The 20,664-nt window shown below is 36.1% G+C and overlaps 3 protein-coding genes across 18 annotated transcripts in view; 1 reads left to right on the forward strand and 2 right to left on the reverse strand.

Moving 5' to 3' along the window:
- The window catches only part of TATDN1 (TatD DNase domain containing 1), a 28,254-nt gene extending 19,052 nt beyond the window's left edge, over positions 1-9,202 (forward strand). For all 16 annotated transcript variants that reach the window (XM_006916566.3, XM_015592981.2, XM_015592973.2 and 13 more), the window contains 3 exons: positions 4,754-4,824; positions 5,769-5,895; positions 9,018-9,202. In XM_006916566.3, coding sequence (XP_006916628.1) covers positions 4,754-4,824; positions 5,769-5,895; positions 9,018-9,120 — 301 coding nt within the window. In that variant the 3' untranslated portion in view covers positions 9,121-9,202. The remainder of the gene's footprint in view (positions 1-4,753; positions 4,825-5,768; positions 5,896-9,017) is intronic.
- Positions 9,203-9,747: 545 nt separating this feature from the next.
- RNF139 (ring finger protein 139) overlaps positions 9,748-20,664 on the reverse strand; it is a 21,716-nt gene continuing 10,799 nt past the window's right edge. Inside the window, exons 3-4 of the mRNA XM_006916567.3 lie at positions 20,534-20,664; positions 9,748-11,817 (exon numbers count right to left, since the gene is read on the reverse strand). Of these exons, the coding sequence (XP_006916629.2) occupies positions 10,001-11,817; positions 20,534-20,664 (1,948 nt within the window). The 3' untranslated portion in view covers positions 9,748-10,000. The remainder of the gene's footprint in view (positions 11,818-20,533) is intronic.
- Positions 11,680-20,664, reverse strand: part of TRMT12 (tRNA methyltransferase 12 homolog) — a 20,021-nt gene continuing 11,036 nt past the window's right edge. Inside the window, exon 2 of the mRNA XM_006927101.3 lies at positions 11,680-11,817. The gene's annotated coding sequence lies outside the window, so the exon portion shown is untranslated. The remainder of the gene's footprint in view (positions 11,818-20,664) is intronic.

Genomic DNA, 20,664 nt, shown 5'->3' on the forward strand with positions numbered 1-20,664 from the left:
GTGTGTGTTAGAGGTTCGGGGTCATGTTGGATACTGATTGGTCAGAGGCGAGTTAACAGTAACGAGTCATTTCTTCAGGTCTGGAGGACAGTTCTGAGGTCTTTTGTGGCGTTACTCTGCCCCGTCTCATGGGAAAATAGCCAGGGGGGTCTTTCCACCGTAGAGCTCAGGAATGAAATATAACTTAGGTCAAGATGTTATCTTTCACCCGCCAGAGGTCCAACCCTGTGACCATCAGTCAGGTCCCGGAGACCAGCCATCTTCCACTGACTCAGGGTTGCTGACTATCCGGGGAAAGGCCAGGCCTCTGAGGGGCGGGCAGAGGGAGACATGATTTCTACAGCTGAGACTTAAAACCGGTCAGTCATAAGGACCTTCGGTTTCGGTTTGAGAACCTGTGCCCTCTGGCTTCTCACTCAGTGACCTTCCTGCTGTCACACCACACCGAAACCTCATACACCCAGTGTAGCTTCATCTTCTTTCAAATTTGGTGAGCCTCCACCACTGTCGTCTTACAGGATGTCAGTGTAGCTCATTAAATAAATTGCAAAATAGTATAAGATTGCTCTTCCTCTTTAGCATTTCATTCTATTAAAATTAGCAGTAATTACTAAAATATAATAAAATTATGTTATTAAAATCTTAGGAAAATAGAATCATGAAATTACCTATTGCTATAGAGTTCAGACTTGTTTAAATGTCTTAGATGTGTCTTCCATATTTTAAATTATTTAATTTATAAACTAATATGCAAAGAGATACATGCATATGGATTAGCAAGTCCAGTTACTAAGGGCTTATAAACGGTCTCCCCAGCGTGTCTGGTCTCCCCAGTGACTTTACCCCTAAGTCAACTTTTCCAGGGGCAACCACATTGCTATTTATTACTATATTTGTAAATAATATGCATTGCTATTCTTAATTCATTCCCTTTATTCTCATTAAGGTATGTGAGAATTTAAGTTCATATATCCCATACTGTTCCCCCGACCTGCAGTATCCTCCAAAGTCCTCTCGATGTAGTTATTTCAGAATTTTTGGTTATTTGCATATTCAGTGTTTTCATTATTGTGTCTGTATATTGTTGACCCCTGAACATGCAGTATACCACTTTTTATTATCCCGGAGTAACTTCCCTCATACTTTTATTTACTTGGCTTGCTTCAAAAATTTAAGCCTCTTCATACTTTCCAACAGTTCTGTAAAATGCCTTTCTCTGTTTTTCTATGAAGAAACAAGCCTGGATAATCTGATAGTTCCATTCGTTCCAGACCCTTCCATCTTTCTGCTTCAGTTTGGACTAGTGTCTTTTCTGTGACAAACTCCTATTTTTAGATCTCATGTATTCTGCCTTGGTTTGTTTTGATGGAACACGTTTGAAAATGAATTTATTCTACCCTTTCCCTCTTAAAAGTTTGCCTAGGTAAGTTAGAGGATTTAAAAAAAAAAACAAAAACTTCCACTTGATATTTTTTCTGGGAGTAAAATTCTAGATTAGAAATCATTTCGCTGAGGATTTACAGTGTTCTCTTTCTAGGTTCTAATGCTGTCAGTTGCCATCCTGATCCCCAGTCCTTTCCCTGTGACCTCATTTTTTGTTTTTTGTTTTTCCCTATGGAAGATTTTGGTTCTTTATCCCTGGTATTGTCAGATTTCACAGAGGTGTTTCGATGGTGTTTTTGGTCATTTGCTGTGTACTGTCTCCTGGCCCCTTCCACCCAGAGGCTTCTGTCAGTCTTGGGAAATTTTCTGGGGTTTTTTTTTTTCTGTTCTGTGGACCTCCTAGACTGATACTCTGATCTTATTTTTTTATTCTACAATTTCTATTTGTTTTTTTCCCTGTTCTCAAAAAGTGCTTTATGTTTTATGAAACTTCGGCCTCTAAAAGCTGTTTTCTCTACCATAAGCTAATCTGACTGATCTCATCTCTCTAAATATTTGAATTACAGTTATTTTGTTTGCCGAAAAATGCTTTTATTTCCCAAGTTCTTTGTTCCTGTTTTGTTTTGGTCTCTATCATGGTGAAGTCTTTCTTCAAATGTGAGGCATTTCTTCCCTGTATATTTAAACAGTTAAAGAGGCGGGGGGGGGGGGGGGGTTGTTTGGAAGCTCTACTCAGCAGTGAGCTAGCCCATCCAGTCAGGTGGCCAGCATTCTCACCAGGGACTCCTAAATGTCAGCTTGTCAAGAGATCTCCCTCTGGGCTGGTCCAGTTTCTCTAGACTCCTCTGATCCCTGCTGGACAAGTGGGGCGGGAGTTCATCAGTGTGCCTGTGTTCCCAAGCAGGGTGGGGCTGGAGGGGAGCAACTGTTCGGTAAGCAGGCTCTATTTTGCCCTGTGCGTTGCTCCTCTGTGCTGCTTGTTCTCCAGTCCAGTCTCTGATTTAAATTCTCCAAGACCGTACACCTCCCTCACCTTCCTTCCCTTGGGTAGGGGCAAAAGTAACCATCTCTGCCCCAGTTCATCATAAGTAATCTGGGTGTCCCATCTTCTCCTTGCTCTGACTTTTCAAACAATCCCCCATTCAGTCTCCCGCCTGTCCCAGCCAGTTCCTAGAACTTTCTTGGGTGAGTTGGTTTGTCTTCAGGATCTCTCTCTGCAGGCACATAGCACTTAAGTCACTTAGCACGAAAACATAGGTTTTCATTTCTCCATCTACTTTCTGCTTTATGTATTTTGATTAAGGGTTAGAAATGTCTTCTAGTTTTATCAAAAAAGTTTTTTATTTCCTTGTTATTTTGGGATGTTTTTCAAGAGAAGGGGGTAAAAGGCCTTTATCCCATCCACTTGAATTGTCTTAGATATTTCTAAATTATCTTATAATTTATCAGAGTTTATAAAGACTTAGCTTTTTTTCCTTTTACATTGACGTAGAATTAATGGGTTAGTCATTTAACTAATCAAAGTCAATATTTCTATATTTATTTTGAAATTCAATTGTCTTAATCTGAGTCTTTGTGGAATAGTAATTTAATCTAGTTTATGCTATTAATGATGAAATCTTTGGTTTCTGAAGATTAAATTACAACTTTTTCCCAAAAGAAAATGAGCAAGTTTTAAACTTGACTACAGAATCAGACAGTTGTTTTTCCTTAAACGACAAACCTTATTAAACATACTGGCTTTGATTAAAAATATTTCCTCTGGTAGTATATATTTCTGTATTTAGATCACTTTTTACAAACATGGAATGCATGTTAGAAAAGACTAAGTCAGGCAGACATTTCATGAGATCAAAAATAAGCAATTTGGTAATTTAGTGAAAACTTAGTGTCCAAACCGTGGGGGTGGAAAATTAATTTTCTTTCTACCCTTCTAAGTTCTGTATGGACTATATAATCAAATTAACATGAGACTAACAGGAGAAAAATAGTCAAATTTATTATATATGTATATATGGGGGTTCCATAAGAATATGAGACCAGAAAATAGATGAGGCATTTAAGGCTTATGCCATCTTTAGCTAAAGAGGGTTGTTTGTAGTTTGGGACATCAAAGGGGAGGAAGACAATTCACAGGGGGATGGAAAGCAAACGGTAAATGTTTGCTGGGCCTTCTTTAACCATGGGATACAGAGAGCACTTTGATCAGATGGGCCTTGCTAGGTTCCTCTCCATCACACTTAGTTTAAACTATAGTTATGCTAACACCTTCCTTCCTAGAGCAGGCCCTCTATAAATTCTTTTAGTCAGAGGAAAAGTCAAAGGTTTTAACTATCTTTCTTAAAAAGAACCAGCTTAAAATAACTAGTATCCCCAAAAGGCATATTTTAGGGTGGCAAACTCTGCTTCCCCTCAATACTGAGCATGTCAGTATATTTTAGGAAATGTTCATATTGACCAGGTATTAAGCTGGCTGAATATAAGAATTTTGGTGTTTTAGTTTTGCTAATGGAGAAATGTTCTGTAGATTTCTGGAAGACAGTTGAAACTAGAAGAGAAAGCTTAGACCACACCACTCAAGTTATGCAAATTACTCAGAGGAGCAAATGAATTCTTAAAGTTAAGTTTTACTTACACTGATAGAGAAGGATACTGTGCCCCCCTTAAGGCAGGATCTGGTTGGTATAGATCTTAATTTGGATTTTGTAAGGATAGTAACAAGGAGAAAATTCTGAGATGTCCTCCATTAAATTAAAGCAGGCCAGAGGGTGGAAGGAAGAGAGAAGGGTTAATCAGTTAACAACTGCTGGGCCAGCTCACAAGACAGCCCACATTCCTGTTTGTCTGTTGGAATCTTGGATTAACTTCTAGGTGGCTATTTCCACAATTATCTAAAAGAGTATACAGGCGCCATGGAACCCAGGAGCCTCTGTTGCTTAAACTTTCCAATCTGTTGCCCACAGCCAGTCCAGCAGGCGAGTATCTACTTCTTTCTTGCAGACCCAGTGCCCTGCCAGAGCCCACACCTTTATCTATGGACAACGTAAATGCTTTCAAAACAGCTTACATCTTTCTCCCCGCCTTACTTGGTGTATAAAAACAACTCCAGGATGTAACTGCTGCTGGTGGTTTAGACTTAGTGCCCCAGGATCTGGTCTTTATCTTGCTAGCAATGGCCCAATAAACCCTTTCTTTTAAACAGACTTTGAACAATAGGAATGTGCCAATAAAGGCATACTGCCTTTGTAGCCAGCCAAAGTTTGTTTTGGGATTTTGAGTGAGTTTTGTGAAGTGTTTTAGACAAGTTTATAACATTAAAAATTTGTCTTTCATTATATGCACCTTTTAATTTTATATATATCTTTTTAAGCTCATTAAAAACCGAGGCTAATTTGGAAGTTTTGAAGTCAATACCTAGTGAAAAATTAATGATTGAGACTGGTAAGTTTGTTTTTGAACTCTTTCATATTACACCATCCCAAAAAAGAGAGAAAAATGAATATTTTAAAACATTCAACCTTAACAGTTATACTTTTCAGAAAACCTTTGGAGGTTATCAATTGATGGAAAAATATTTATGCAAGTTATTTTTTTTCCATTTAGAAGTTTGACAAAGCCTAAGCACTTAACAGTGGATGTCAGTAACTAAGAAGGTTGTAGTTTTGACTAGTTTATTAAACAAGGAGTCTTATCTAAGCATTTTACCTCAAAAACTATTCAGAATTTTTTTTAGACAGTATCTTTTTGTAATGGCTTAATTCTACAATACTTTTAAAATAAAGTGCAGAAATGTAAGTCAAACTAGTTTAGTCTAAGAATTTTCAAAATTAATCTGTTGTCTCAAAACCAGGTTAAAAGCTAAAATTTTTATCGATATCTGGAACTCGGTCTTCTTATATACATGGACTTTTTTAGTAAAGTCAAGACAGCCATTCTGGGGGAAAAAAACATTTATTTCATTGGGGAGTAGTGAAAACTAAATGAGTTCATTAAAAGTACTGTGCTTATGAAACGTGTAAATTATTATTTTTAATTAAGAAAACGGGTTAGTGAATAAACCCAGTACTTGGAGCCACTGTTTCACATTCAGTAGAAGCAATATATAGGTTTGTTTACCCTTAAATGTTTTCATGTTACAACTGTATTTCTTTTAGCCTTAGGTCTTTGGCATGTCATATACCAACGTTAGAAAAAGTGGGTCTTATAAAACATTTAAGAATTTGTATATTTTTTTTTATCTTGTGCTCTTCTTAGAACTGTTTTCTGTTGCTTTTTGCCATGTTTTAAGCTGAATCATGGCTTATATTTTAGAGGTTATAATTAGTCAGATAATGTTCATTAAAAAGTTAAATTTCTTAAGAGACTTCTCTTTTTGCTAACTCCAGATGCCCCTTGGTGTGGAGTCAAAAGTACACATGCTGGTTCAAAATTTATAAAAACTTCATTTCCTACCAAAAAGAAGTGGGAAAATGGGCACTGTTTAAAAGACAGAAATGAACCCTGCCATATAATGTAAGTATTTTGTTTTCATGGCCTTCAGAAACATTAAAAGCAACCACCAAATGCCACCTACAAAATGAACTCACGACAAGTAAAGGTGTGTAAAGTCCAGATCAGATGCCACCATTTTAATGCAGCGATTTAAGAGGAATTTGCACCTGCTTTGCTGTTTCAGCTGTTTTCATAACCTCTGTACCAAAACTGCATGGCAGTAGTGAGAACGTATAGGTTTTGGTCATTTGTCATTGTAGAAGAGGGAGAAGATCTTAAAGCTGTTAATCACCCTTGTCTGGTTTAAGTTCCGTTCTCATGCAGCCCCTTCCTGCCGATGGTTATAAAAATGCAGTCTTAGTAGACCTTTTAAATAATAAATCTGCATTTTTAAATGATTTGACAACCTGAATAAACCTAAGAAATAACACATTTCTCGAAGCCTCGAACCAAAAGGATGTTAGAGAGGATTTCCTTTCCAACCAAAAAAAAGGGGGGTGGGGGGACAGAACTTTAATACATTTCCTTAAAAAAAATCAGAATTTTTTCATTATAACGTATAGCTCATGTGAAAAGAGGGATTCTGGTATCCATCTGTCAGGGAGCTGGAGAGCATATTATAACTTTAAGGAAGTCTGTTACATCATTTTAATGGGGACATCTAATTTCTTATGTTTGCACACAAGCACATAATTTAAATCTAGACTATATAATACAAGCAATTGAACATCTTTATAACATTCATAAAAATGTTGAATTATTTTTAGGTTGTAATAATTCTTTCCATATGCACCTTTTTTTTTTTTAGTAGTTTTTAACAGGTAGAAGTATTCAGTAAGCCAGATCTAAATTCAGCAGAAAAGTGAATTATTCTATAAAAACAATAAAGATTCTGTTCCTTTGTTAACATGCTAGTGTTGGCAAAGACTTTTAAACCCAGTGTTTTAAAACCCACAGAGTGAGGAATATATATAAATTCTGCTTAGTAAGGAATCACTTTGTCATTTTGATGAAATGTAGGTACTTGCAACTTTAGTCAGGAGGCAGTTATTTCTGAATAATTCTTTGGAGATGTAAGAAGACTTCAGAGACAAACTTATTTTTTAGCAGCCAGCATAGAGGAAGTAATTGCCAACAGTGTATCCAAGTCAGTTTTCTATCCTGCCTTTTAAGTATAGCTGTTGACTTTAGCTACACATTTGCAAGGCAAAATTTTAAGATGTTTATAAATGCACAGTTAAGAATTGAAACTTTTGAAAAGCTTGATTCCCAGCTGCCATCATGAATAGGTAGTTCTGAATAGGCAGAGCTTGGGAAGATTAGCATTTGCAAACCGAAAATTTTAAACATTTCAAAAATGCACAGGCCTCTAGTCTAATTTAATTACTAATTAGAAAGTTTAAATTCCTGCTTACATTTTTATCAAACTCCCATGTATTAACAGTTATATGTTTTACTGCTAGAGAGATCTTTCCTTCTAGATTTATAAATTCCTTGAAACACATTTTGGAGCTGAGGCTACACATAAGAATCAAGACAGACAGTTGCTGTCCTCATCCATCATACATGACTCGTACATTGTACCAGGCACTTTGGATAAGGCATTAAACGAGTCAGAGGAGGATCCCTGCCCTCTGGATAAACAAGCAGATAAAAAGTGTAATAATCCCAGATGGTAGTGCTGTTCTAAGAGGTGTGAATATGTGACTGGAACCACAGACATAGCAACTGCCTGCCTTGAGGGGAAATAAGAGAACTAAGGTGACATTTCAACTGTTTACAAACTGGGATTCATGCCAGACTAAGACAAACACCTTTTAAAGCAATGGCAGACTGCAGAAGGGCTTGGCTGCTTCAGGGGAACAGTGACTTTAGTGTGGCAGAAAGTAGGATGCATGAGGAAGTGATATGCCCGGGGAGGCAGAGTGAGGTCTGATTGTGAGGGCCTCTGTGTGCCAACCTTAGTAGTTCAGACCTCATCAGAACCCAAAGGATTTTAAAAGCAGGGAAGTAGCAGTTCTTTTTTTTTTTGTAAACCTGTAAACAGGCATCAGATCAGTGTGGAGAAAGGAGTGGGAGGGAGATGGGTAGCAGAAATCACGTTGATTTTGCACAGTATTATGCATGTAAGTTCCAGTTCCAAGTGCTTAATAGAAAATCCTGTAGTTTACAAAGAAAATTGGATCTTCAGTGTCAATTTAAGTGTTAACAGATTTGCTTTTAGCATATCTTGACTCTCAGATAACAAAAATTTAGTATATAGATTAAGGCTTTTGTGTTAACTTTTGTAGAATAGAAAAGTTCCAGTTAATCTTTAACCTTCATCTTTAATTCCTTTAGGTGTTTATATTTTAAAAACTGTAAAGGAAACAAAAAGCTTAAGACAGAGACTATTTAAATGTTTGACTTTAAAACTTTCTAATTCATGTATAAAAATATTCTATAATATTGCTAGAAAACACTGATAATTATATCATTCTAGGCAGAGAAACTGAAAGATTGACACCTGGGGCTATTCTCTCTTGCAGGGAAAAAGAGAGCCCCTCCCCCATAACATACATTGTTCCAAGTCAACACCTTTTTCAACTTCCTTTGCTGTCAGCGTGTTAGTGATCATGCATTGCAACCCCTTGCCATCCTTTATCACTAGTTCTCTAAGCAGTGGCTTTCAAATTTTGCTAACCCCATAGTGTATCCTACATTGTGTAGTATCAGACATACATATAAAAATAAACATGAAACTCTACTTTCCGAAGTGCAGTGTACTTTTTAAAATTTTTTAAAAGCTCATCGTGACCCATTAATGAATATGTGATGACCCACTTTGAAAGGACTCTCGCTTTACACTGTGTTAGTTCCCTAATTGTGATACACATAATATAGGCTGGTTTTATCATTTATTTGAAATTGGTTCTTGGCTCTAGTTATCTGCAGAACTACTCCCAGAAATCTGTCTCTAATTACTCTATTAACTATCCTAGCAGTTAAAACTGTTCTGTTGATATTGCTGAAAATTTTAATATCTGTTTAAACTTACTAAAGGTGCTAATACAGTATCTTCCTTTATGTGGAAAAAGGTAAAAATATCTTTAAAACAGAATATGTACTTGGAAATTTAACCATCTATTTTTGTTTTGTTTTAGTCAAATACTGGAGATAATGTCAGCAGTAAGAGATGAGGATCCTCTGGAATTAGCCAATACGCTATATAACAACACCATTAAAATATTTTTTCCTGACATGTAATTGGTATGTTTTCCACTTTCCATCATGTATGTAAAATTTCATGGTAAAACAATGTTTCAATAAAGGAGTTCTCTGGAAGTTACCTAAGAGGTATTATATATGACTATATACCATCCCCCTCATTTTTATCCGTAAAGACAGATCAGGATTTTTTAATGTCACTTAATGTTTTAGCTTAGAACAACTGAAATCTCTCATCTTTTCAAAAGTCCAAAAGGACAATTTTATGTCAATGATGCAAAGACAGAATGGCTAACATACTGATTTTTACATCGAAATTCTGGTTTTTACCAGATTTTAGTTGATATAAGCCTATTTCTCACCTCACACAATCTCTGAAACATGACCCAGCTCAACTATAATGCTACTTTCAATTTTCAAAAAATATCTCAATCACTTCTGGCAGCCTACTTTTTCCTTAGTTTATAAAAAACTCCACATATAGCCTTTTCCCTCTGGTCCAAATTAATTTCCTTATTAACTCTGGTTTTTCTCTGATCTGCACGTTCATTCTCCCACCCATTTAAAGAAACACTAGGGTCCAGAGTTAGATGCATTATATTCTTTGAGGAATCTTTGGCACAGTTGACGCACCGTATTATTACATTAAAAAGCTATTTGTTCAAATTTTGTCATAAAAACGTGAAAACATTTTATTCTATGTACAATAATGTACACAAATTTAAATAGGTCAGCAAAGAGACCAGAAGTAATTAAAGAGGTATATTTACAGTAGCACATCACAGTAAACGGAAAACCATTCACCGATTCAACATTGATACTGTTTTTGTGCTTGGTTACACACTGAAGTGAAGCATATTACTCCATTTTGGATGAACTGAATTTTAAACAAATACCTCAATGATTAGTAAATGCTATTTTAATCAGTGTCATCATTAATAAATTCTTCAGCTGCTGTGCCTGTGTGCTGAATCACTCCATTTCTTTCTCTTTGAACGTCATCATCACAATCTGTACTGTCATCCTCATTCAATTCCCTGTCAGATTCAGCAGCAGCCTCCCTTATAGCTTCCTCTGGATTTTCATTGGGTGCAATAAATCCATTGTTGTTAGATATATTTGAATTATCCTTGATGTCATCTTCGATGTATACTTTTTGATGGCACATTGGACAGGTATCTTGAATATACAGCCATTTCCGAAGGCAAAGTGCGTGGAAATAATGATTACATGGTGTGATGCGAGCTGATGTTGTAAACTCATGATAGCAGATTGCACAGACATCATCTATTTCTTGTAAGCGGCTCCCTTTTATTTCAGGAAGTGAATTAATTTTCTTAACAGCAGTCCTACGATTCATGAATGTCTTCCAACCATTTTTTGCTTGTAAGTAGATGTTAAAATATGCGTGTAGACACATCATACAAGCCCGAATTTTGCTTCCTGACTCAAACATCATGGTATAAGCCCCATTTCCAAACATTACTACTCCAAATATAAATTCAATAATATTGCCTGTTGAACGAACATAGTAGACATAATCATCAAGCTTTTCCCAGAGGACATTATAGTAGCCATCAATCATGAATAACGTATAAACAGTGAGAGAAACAATTACTTTTAAGCAGAGTTCCACACAAAAGGCTGTAACCGCAAACAACCATGTGTTTAGTGCATAGTGATGCCAAAGAACATAACTGAGTAAAATAGGAAGAATAAACAGGCAAGCAGAGACAAAGAGCACAGGAAAATGTCTGCGAAAAGATGACACATGAGAGGCACTGAGAGACATTAATACAGGGTCTGTCATTCCATGGATGAAATGCAGGACTGCAGTTAATAAAAGGCACATGTTTCTACTTAAGCGAATAAGTCTCTCTTCTGGTCTTAGCCCACTCAAACCAGTCTGAAGAGCCAAAATAAAAAACAAAACAGGTGCTACAAAGCCAAGCCGCCTGTCATCTTCTTCAGTTGATCCAATAAAGGCCAATATTCCAAGGCCCAAATAATGGGCTACTGAGGAAATTACAGCACTCATGCCCAGTACAGTTAGTGTAGAATCACATCCACTAATTATAAGATTGCAAATGAGGTCCCAGAAATCATCCCAAGAAATAAAGAAGGAATCAGTTTCATTTGCCATCCTTAAAATGTACACTAACACTGTAGCCTGAGCTGTGATCCTTGTTAGCCAAAAGACTCTCAGTATATCTGGGAAACGAATCCTCTTCCATGTGTCTTCCATTAATAACTGTAATCCATAAATTCGATACATGTGCCTCACTAAAAGATAAACATATCGTGTAGAATAATAAAACCACTTAAATTTTACTGCCAAGACAAGCACTGTGTTTAATGCGAGAATCAGGGAAGAAGTAAAAACTAAAGTCTCTCGTATGTGTAATGGTAGCTCTGTGATTAAGCCTATTATGGGAACCAAGAGATCCAAAATTATTAATTGTGAATAGATGGAATGAATCTGGAGTAGTGTAATGTATCCAATTCCAAACGTGAGCTGTAGAACAATGAGTGCCATCCACAGTGAGGGTCCTTTCTGAGGAAGCAGCTCAATTCCAAAAGCTGATGTGTTGTAGGCACCATAGAAGTCAATGTGCAAAGAAGCATAATAGTTTACCAACACTGAAGTTGCAGCTAACAGAAAGGCTGAGCTGTACATGTAAAACTTGAAAAGTGATCGCTGTGACAATATCAGAACAATACTGGATATAAATATACCTGGAAGAAAAAAAAACAGGTTATTTGTATGAAACATTTTAAAGACTGTTCTTCCACTAATAGTTATAGTCTTCCTTTAGGAAATACGAACATTTTCAATATTATGAACATTAAGGCTCAATTCATTTAGGCATAAAGGCCAAGAAAGGTTTTGTAAAGTCAGACCAAACAGTTTTTAAAATCCTATCCCTTATTTTCTAATTTCCAAAGTAATTCAAGTAGTACTATATACTTAGGCACTAGATTACCTTGAAGATGAGTTTGTAGTTAAACATTTTAACAGTTTTAAAAATCTTTAAAGAATATGTCCTTCATAAGTTCATAATCATTAAAAGAAGTAGAATTAAAAATAACCAAAATGGAAAACATTTGTTCCTATTAATCTTAGAATTTTTTCCCTTAAAAGTGTGTGTTCTTCAGGGAATCAAGTTTAAGTTTTATACTTACACCTACTTCCTCTTTTCCCCCAGACTGGTGAACTCCTACTCTTATTTGTCCTGCTTCTTAAATTTAAGCATTCTCTCCTGGGTCCAAATTTAATGTTTTTCTTTCTTTACATACTTCCTTGCAAATTTCAGAAATGTCCTCCAAGTTCTCTTTTTTCTATACCTTACTGAATCTTTTTCTTCAAATAGTCAATCTTCTTTATTCAAATTACATAAGTAAAACCAAAACATTCGGAAAACCAAAACATTTTAAAAATGGTAATAAATCCTCCCACTCCTCATTCCATATGTAACCTCTGTATAGTCAGTCTGAGATGTATCCAGCACCATCTTTCTTTGTGCTTGGACTAATTTTTTAAGTGAGATACAATCAACATTATCCAAGGTTTCAACAATGGAAATGACATCTAAATATTTGCCTCGTTCCACTTCTACATTACTACCGGCAACACTCAAAACTTCACTTGTCTCAAATGGCTCTGCTTTTCCTTGCGATTTCCAACTTCAGTTAAAGGAACCATTAATATCCTCTTAATGGTACCTTCCTGCCCCACACTCTCAAGGTTGACAGTTGCCAAATTCTACTAAGCGATTATCTCCCTTTTCTCAGTGATACTAACCAACCTATTAGTTTGTCCCTAAAAACTCATTTTCTCCATATCCATCTACAAGCCATCACCAAACCTCCTTTCTTCATTTCTCCTCTCAAAATACTGTAGGGGCTCTGAAATTACTATCAACTAAAACCTACATTCCTTATCTAGCATTCAAGGATCCAATTTGCTTTAAAGTAACATCTCTCTCAACACACCCACCAAAGCTCCAAACTTCTTTCCCAAACACATCCCTTCTCTGCCATAATCGCAGCTGTACTTATAATATTCTATGCTCTGGCATGATGGCCCCACCAACTTCCCAAATTCCTGACTGTTCAAATCCTATCCATCTTATGGATCCACTTTTATGACAGTGACTGTTTCTTCAGCATACCTACAGAACTTGATGAAACGCCTAATACTCATATACTACCTGACATGGTAGTTTTTAGTTACCTGAGTAGGTATCATCTACCCTTTTATATGTGTTCTTGATAGCAAGCAAGGATCCTACCTTGTATATCTATGGATTCCAAAATATTTTGTAGAAAATAAATACAAGTAGAACTGATTGAGGAACTGATGTTTCTGTTCAGTTCTGGATTGTGTTTTTAAAGGCAATCACAAAATGCAGCCCACTTGGAAATTAAAACTTATGAAGGGGTAAGACAAAGCTGAAAAACCAGAGCTTGGAATACAGAAGAAATGACAAACTCCAAATTACACATCCATCTATCTGCCTTACGTTAGCATGTAATAAGACGTAGCATATTACAGTAGAGGCATTTCATAATCCATTGCATATCAAAGTAAGGGCGAGTTCCTCTATTTAACTTTGCCCATGAACTTAAAATTTATCCCGTGCCAATGCATCAGGTCATTTGTAATCACCTAAAAGATACATAAACCTCTGCATAAGAACCACCTGATTGATTCCCAGAGCAAGTGGGCCACTAATAATCTCTCAAAGAGCTGACAGCTAAGTACTGACCCTTTCAATAGAAAATGAACAATTTTTGAGGATTAGAAACCTTTTCCATGGAAGGTAACAGGAAATGGAATTAACTCAGGTACTACATGCCATATGTAATTGCACTTTCTCGATATAGAAAAACAAGTCAGTATTTTTCCTAAGTCATAACAATCTAAAATGAGTCAAAAATAAAACCAAAATAACTTTTATTTTATGCCACTTAAAAGGGATTGTAAGTTACTTCTGTCAACTTGCTATTCACAAAGTGGTAAATTAATCTTTACTTGTAAATATTCATGAACTTTGCTGTAATTTATAACTAGTCCTTTTTCTAACAGATTTTGTCCCTGAAGTTCATTTTTACACACAAATACAGGAATGATTTGGGTTTTAGAGTATATCTGAAGAAAAAGTGCCATTTTGCTTTATGCAAACATACCAAAGGAAAAAAGGGGAAGAGGATGACAGACAAATGTAGTGAGACTATAATCACAAAGTTCAGATGTGTCCTAGCAAGTAACAATCTGCCACTACTTTCTAGATTAAAATTATATCCCTAAAATGTTAGAATTTTAAGAATAGTACAAAATTGTTTAATTCCTACCCAAAGTTTCCATGTGCAAGGGGTTAAAATTTTCATTTATACTCCTGTTCCTGTGTATGAACAATATAGGAAGAAGAAGGTCTCATTTCACAGAAAAAAAAAAGGCAATTCTCAAAAACAAGTCTCTCAACATTCCCTCTCATGGCCTTTAGGGAATGTTGCCAATAATATCAAACTTCAGATATAAAACTTTTGATATTTATCTTGTAGGCCTAAGGAAAATCAGCCCAGGGATAGAGTTCCTCATTAGCATTTAAGGGTGACCTGCATAAGAAATCAAGGCTATATAAAATGCTGCTTTATAAAGAAAAATCACCTTGGGACGCTGGAGAATAGAATTAACTAAAATCACAACTCAGGATCAAATTCTCCAGAGACCAGTGCTTCACTAAAGGTCTCAAAGTAAGAAAAGAGGTAGGTATCGAAATCAATTTAGGAGTTTTGAAGCTATATTTGATGAACTCAACTCATGAAAGAGTTCAGGGCCTTCACAATTTGAATTACCAGAAATAAGCAAACAAAACAAGCAAGCCAAAAAGAAACCATCACACATGTTACACAACAGTGTTTTAACTCTTTTATGGGGAAAGTCCATTCATATACCCTTAACCTTTCCAGAAACTTAGGACTGAAAATTAGAATTAAGACACAACATTTATTAACTCTCCAATTACCTTAAATACTTAAATTACTTTAAAAATTACTTCAAATTATAAACTAAAGCAAGCTGTGGAAAAACATTTCAATGCCTGACAGAATAAAGATGGAACCCAGAAATAAATGTCATGATTACCTTATTCCCAAGGGAGCCCTAACCAATGAAATGCAAGCCAAAGTAAATAAGATATCATGAAATATTTATCTGTAGGTGTACTTGATAAACTATAGCATAAAGAAAATGTTTGTGTCAAACTCTCATTTTAGGTTAAAAAGAGGGCATTTTAAGTTTTTAGTAAGCTAAAGCTAAAATTTTGCCTTTAGATTAACATTTTAAATGAGGATGTTTTTATTTTAAAAAAAATAAGTGAACATGATTTTTTAAAAGTCAAACCCTATATGTATTAAATGAGGAATAAACCACATTTTACATAAACAAACACATCCATAAACACAAACACTTCTTTGTTTTTTTACTCAAAGGGTATCTTAAGTTAATAGTGGGATCTCTTGTTTTTTACCTTTTAAAAAATGTGCATTTCTGACTACTTATCAAAGAGGGCATTTTCTGGTTTACTGGCCATTCGTGTTTCTCTCTCTGAACAGCCAGTTTAGTTTTGCCTATTGATAAAATTGTTTTTCCTTAATGAATCAGACATTTAAAAAAATATTCTGACTACAAATTCTTTGTCAGTTACCTATAATGCAAACATCTTCTCCAGGTGTTGTGGCTGGTCTTTTCACTTTTTCAATGCCGCCTTTTGATTAACAGAGGTTTTTAATTTTAATATTGTTGAATTTATTAATCTTTATTTTATATATTTACTTTTATATATTTTTAAAGAGTTTTCCCTAAGGTTAAAACATTAAAAAAAAAACAAACACATGTCCTATAGTTTCCTTCTAAAAATTTTAAAGTTCTGCTTTTCACATTTAGGTATTAATCCACTTAGAACTGTTTATATAGTGATGTGAGGTAGCGATCCAGTATAATTTTTTCCATATGGATAACTAAATGGCCATTAATTGAATAGTCTGTATTTACCTCAATGTACTTCAATTCTACCTCTGAAACACATCAAGTTTCTGTATATACATGGGTGGTCTATTTCTGGGCTTTCTATTCTGTGCTATTGGTCTATTTGTATATCTCAGTGGTTTTCAACCACGATCCTATTCCTCCTCTCCTGCAAGGAGTCATCTGGTAATATCTAGAGACATTTTTGGCAGTCTCAACTTGGGGTAAAGGGGTGCTACTGGTATCTAATGGGTAGAGGACAGAGATGCTGCTAAAAATCCTACAATTCACATAACAGCCACACTTCCTCCCTTACAAAGAATTATCCTGTCTACAATGTCAATACTGTCACTGTGAGAATCTTTAGTCTGTCCCTATGCAGTCATAATTACTGCTGCTTCACTTTGCTTTTTTTTACATCACAAGTTTTCTGAGTTCTTTCTATAGCACCAAAAATAACTATCTCTTTTCAACAACTCTCTTGTGTGGTTAAACCTAGTACACTGAACGGATTCCTTTTCAATACACACTTAGATTAACAATTTGTTGTTTTATTACAGCCTTGCCCATATCTTTGTACAATTATATCATCAAGTCAAATTCTTAGAAATGGAATTGTAAGTCAACAGGAATATGATGAATTTCAGTTGACAGCACTAGGTGGCTTTACATACAAGTGACAGCTTACCAAAACTGTAAAATTTTATGCATTTCCCCATAGCTTTGCCAACTAGTTTATATTCAGATTTTGAACTCTTCAGCAATCTGACAAGTGAAATTTTCTTCTGACTGTATTTGTTTAATTACATATGAGGCTGAGTAATTTTTCTTTTGTTTATTGACCATGTGCGTTTCATTTATTGTTAACTACTTCTCCTGGGCCCATTTTTCTCTGGGTATAAGGAGTATGAGTTTTTCTTACTAACAGTAAAACTTAAAAGGACTTCAATCTCATACGATGCAAATATTTTCCCCTCAGTGTGTCATTTTTAAGAAATGTTTTTCACATTTTGTCATAAAGAAGTTTTTCATTTATCAAAATCTCCCTGTAATTTCTGGATTTTCTTTTATGTATAGAAAGGCCTTTCCACTTCAATGAATTATATGAGTAATATTACTAAACTCCATTGCCTGTGTTTTCTGCCTTGGATATAGATTTGCTAATTCAGCATTATACTGCACTGGGTTGCATTTCATTTAGCATTTAACACCTCCTAAGAATAGCTTAATATTCTTAAATATTCAATACAGTGTGATATGATTTTATTTGGATATCCAAAATGAGATGCTTTATTTTCTGACCTGCTGAAATTCTAATATTAGTTTGATAACAAATGAAAGTACAGTGTAGTACTTTACTGTAGGAGAGGAGTAAATTCTTCAAATGCTACATATAAAATTGGTAATGCTTTTACCTAGAAAATAAATTTCCATTTTTACAATTTCATTTTAAAGAAAAAGATGAAAGTGACAAATTTTGAGATTTATATACAGTAGAATATGAGAGGTCTATAATTATAAGAAAAAATAACCAGGTAGAACAATTAATTTCAATTACCCTTTAGTATCTTTTACATATAAATCTGTCACTTTAAATAACAACATAAAATACCTCATTAAATGGGCCTCGAATACTTAAGTTTTTGTTTTTATTCGGAGTGAATTTTTTAGTACCAAAACCAGTTTTTAAGAAATTTTATTACAAATGTTAAAAAATAGTATAAACATCTGCATAATGTGAGAAGTAGTCAGGTGATAGATTTGGGAAATATTTTCTATTTCTTATAAAATTTGACACAGAGAATATTCTGAGATCCAAGATTTTCAAATAAATAGCACCAACATTTCGCTGATGCCTTCAAAAGACCAAAATATATTTAACACAGTATGTCTTGAGTATTAAAAACAACATTTTAAGCTATCAATCTTACTAAAAGCTAACCATTAAATAGCTCTTACTAGGTCCCCGGTACCTGTTCTAAGAGCTTACATCCTATGTCATTTATTGTCCTTAACATCCTCTGAAAGAGATAAGTACTATTATTTTCCATCTTAAAAAAAGGTACAACTAAGAAAAGGGAGGCACAGGACAGTTAAACAACTTTCTGAGGTCTCAGTCTTCTTTAATTTGCAAATACAAACTTCTAAGACTTAGTATAAAAACAAGCAGTATGTATAGAGTACAAGGACAATTGTACTTTGTTCGATGTTCTTAAACCACAAATGATTTAATTACAGAAAATATTCCTTTTCCTTAAAGCTCCCTAGCCTGAAGCTCAACTTGAGAGCACTGCATTAAAGCACCTGGTCCCAAAGGGGTTCTCAGAGGCTCTGCAGTTGCCTGCCATAGAACTTTCAAGGCAGCCACCACACTATTTGAGGAACGAACATGTGAATCCTCTCAAACACAGCTCCATTTTTTTTTCTCCTCCACCATGGACTTTTCTCAAAGCAAAAGTAGGAAGAGCCCTCCTCTTATCCTCAAGTCCATGTTACATGTGGTTATTGAGTCCCCAAAGCAGCACTTGGTTATTCCAAATCTGATAGAGCATCCTAGAAGTATGTTCCTTTCGGCTCTCTCTTTTTTGGGGAAGGTGGTGGTGGCCACAGCAGTCTGTCAGGCTCAGCTGGGACCACCTTTCTATATACTGAGATAAGTAACTGCCTGTTAATTTATGATCATGATGAGCGACTTCTAACTGGCAGGATAAAATGGTTTTCCAACAGGTTCCCATTCGCATTAATTTCGTTTTAACATTAACCTCAACCATGACTATCGATTAAACAAAATGTTAAGCTTGAAACATTAAAGCTAGCTAGTGCTTTTTAAAATTGAAGTATAATTGACATAACATTATATTGGTTTCAGGTGTACAACATATAACATTAGTTTCAGGTGTTTAATATTTATATACATTACAAAATCACACAGCTCTATTTTTGCCACAAATAATGAGGGCATTACACTTTCGCAGTGGTTAAGTAGGAATGGCTGGGGCTAAGTAGCTGGTGGGTAACTGAAAAATCTAGTGCTGAAGAACAGCATGTTCACATCTTTTAGTTTTAAGATCTAACTTATGATCATTACTACTATACGATTCTGTATCTGGACTGCAGCTGTACTGAGGAAAGTGAACCACCACTGACGTTAGAAGATTTTTAAACCTAGGCCTGGCAACCACTTACTTGCTACATATCAAAAGTAAAACACAACCTGTGCGACCCCTGTTTCCTCATCTGTAAAACTAGAATACCACCACCCACCTCTGAGGGATGTTTGAAGGTTAGAGTTTAGTTTAGATAATACCCCAAGAAATTGCTTTGCGTAAGCAAAGTACCAAATAAATGTAAAACACTGCTATTTACTGCTAACAAAACAACACTACCACTCTTTTAGTAGGAATAAAAAGCAATAAATAGATGGCTCATAATTCAGAAAGACTTGATAAGGATCTCGCCCTGAGCCAGCCCTCAGCAACACTTAAAATTAAAAGCACTAGGCTACTAAACACTGATCACAAGAATTACCTCATCAATGAAATTTGCCAAGTTTCAATTACTTAAAAACAATTATTTTATGCATAAATGCATCTCACTCTGGTGATGCAAGTGAAGATGGGGAGAGAAAACTAAGATGTTTTTCAACACTCCATTCATGTGCAACAAACATGGATTTTCAGAGGTCTCTCTTGGAAAAGTCTCATCAGTTTTTAGCCACGTTTTTATAACCATTTTCGATAACTTTATTCATGGAAATTTTTAGGACGTGTTATTCGTATCGTCTTCAGGAGGATTTATGGTAATGGTTTCAAGGTCTGACATTCGAAACCCCGTCTTTTGTTTGGATGTCATTTACCGCAGACACTTCACCGTCATGTGGACCCCGCGAATACAAAAGTGACAACATAGGAGTACTCAGCATTTCGGAAAGCACAAGTCCAAGGTCACACGCGGCGAGATAGGGGCAATCAGAACTGCTGTTTTTGAAGGCTGTCGCATGGGACACGGTAAGCCAGCACTCGTTTCCGGAGAAAAAGCGGGCAAAGAGCCGCATGCTTCTCGGCGCCGTCACTCAGGCAGCCCCCCGCCCCCTCCCCCAAAAAACCGGGGAGCTGACTCGCTGGGAGCACCGCTCCACGGTCAGGTCTGACACAAGTGTCACCTCCTCCCCGGGACTCCTAGCCCGCAAAGGCAGGTCCCCATTCGTATTAATTCTGGTAGTCCCTTTACCCATGACTATCAGAATTAAACAAAATATGTTAAGCATGAAACGTGAAAGCTAGCTTATGCTTCGTACGGCGGCCGCTCCATGACGCCCCCGGGGGACGAACCTGGTACACACACACGACGCACGGCCCCCCATTCCCGGCGAACGTCCCGGCCCGGAGAGCCGTCGCGGACGCAGCTGCCCGGCCCCCTTACCAAGCAGTCGGAGGAAGATCTGGAGCGCGATGCAGAACCGGCTCTGGCTGGAATCGTAGTAGGAGTTGAAGATGGCGTCGATGATGTAGAGGCAGGGCACCCGGAGCGCCACTTCGAGCGCCGCCCAGACC

The sequence above is a fragment of the Pteropus alecto genome, unplaced genomic scaffold, assembly GCF_000325575.1.
Source record: "Pteropus alecto unplaced genomic scaffold, ASM32557v1 scaffold164, whole genome shotgun sequence".
Taxonomy (NCBI): Eukaryota; Metazoa; Chordata; class Mammalia; order Chiroptera; family Pteropodidae; genus Pteropus; species Pteropus alecto.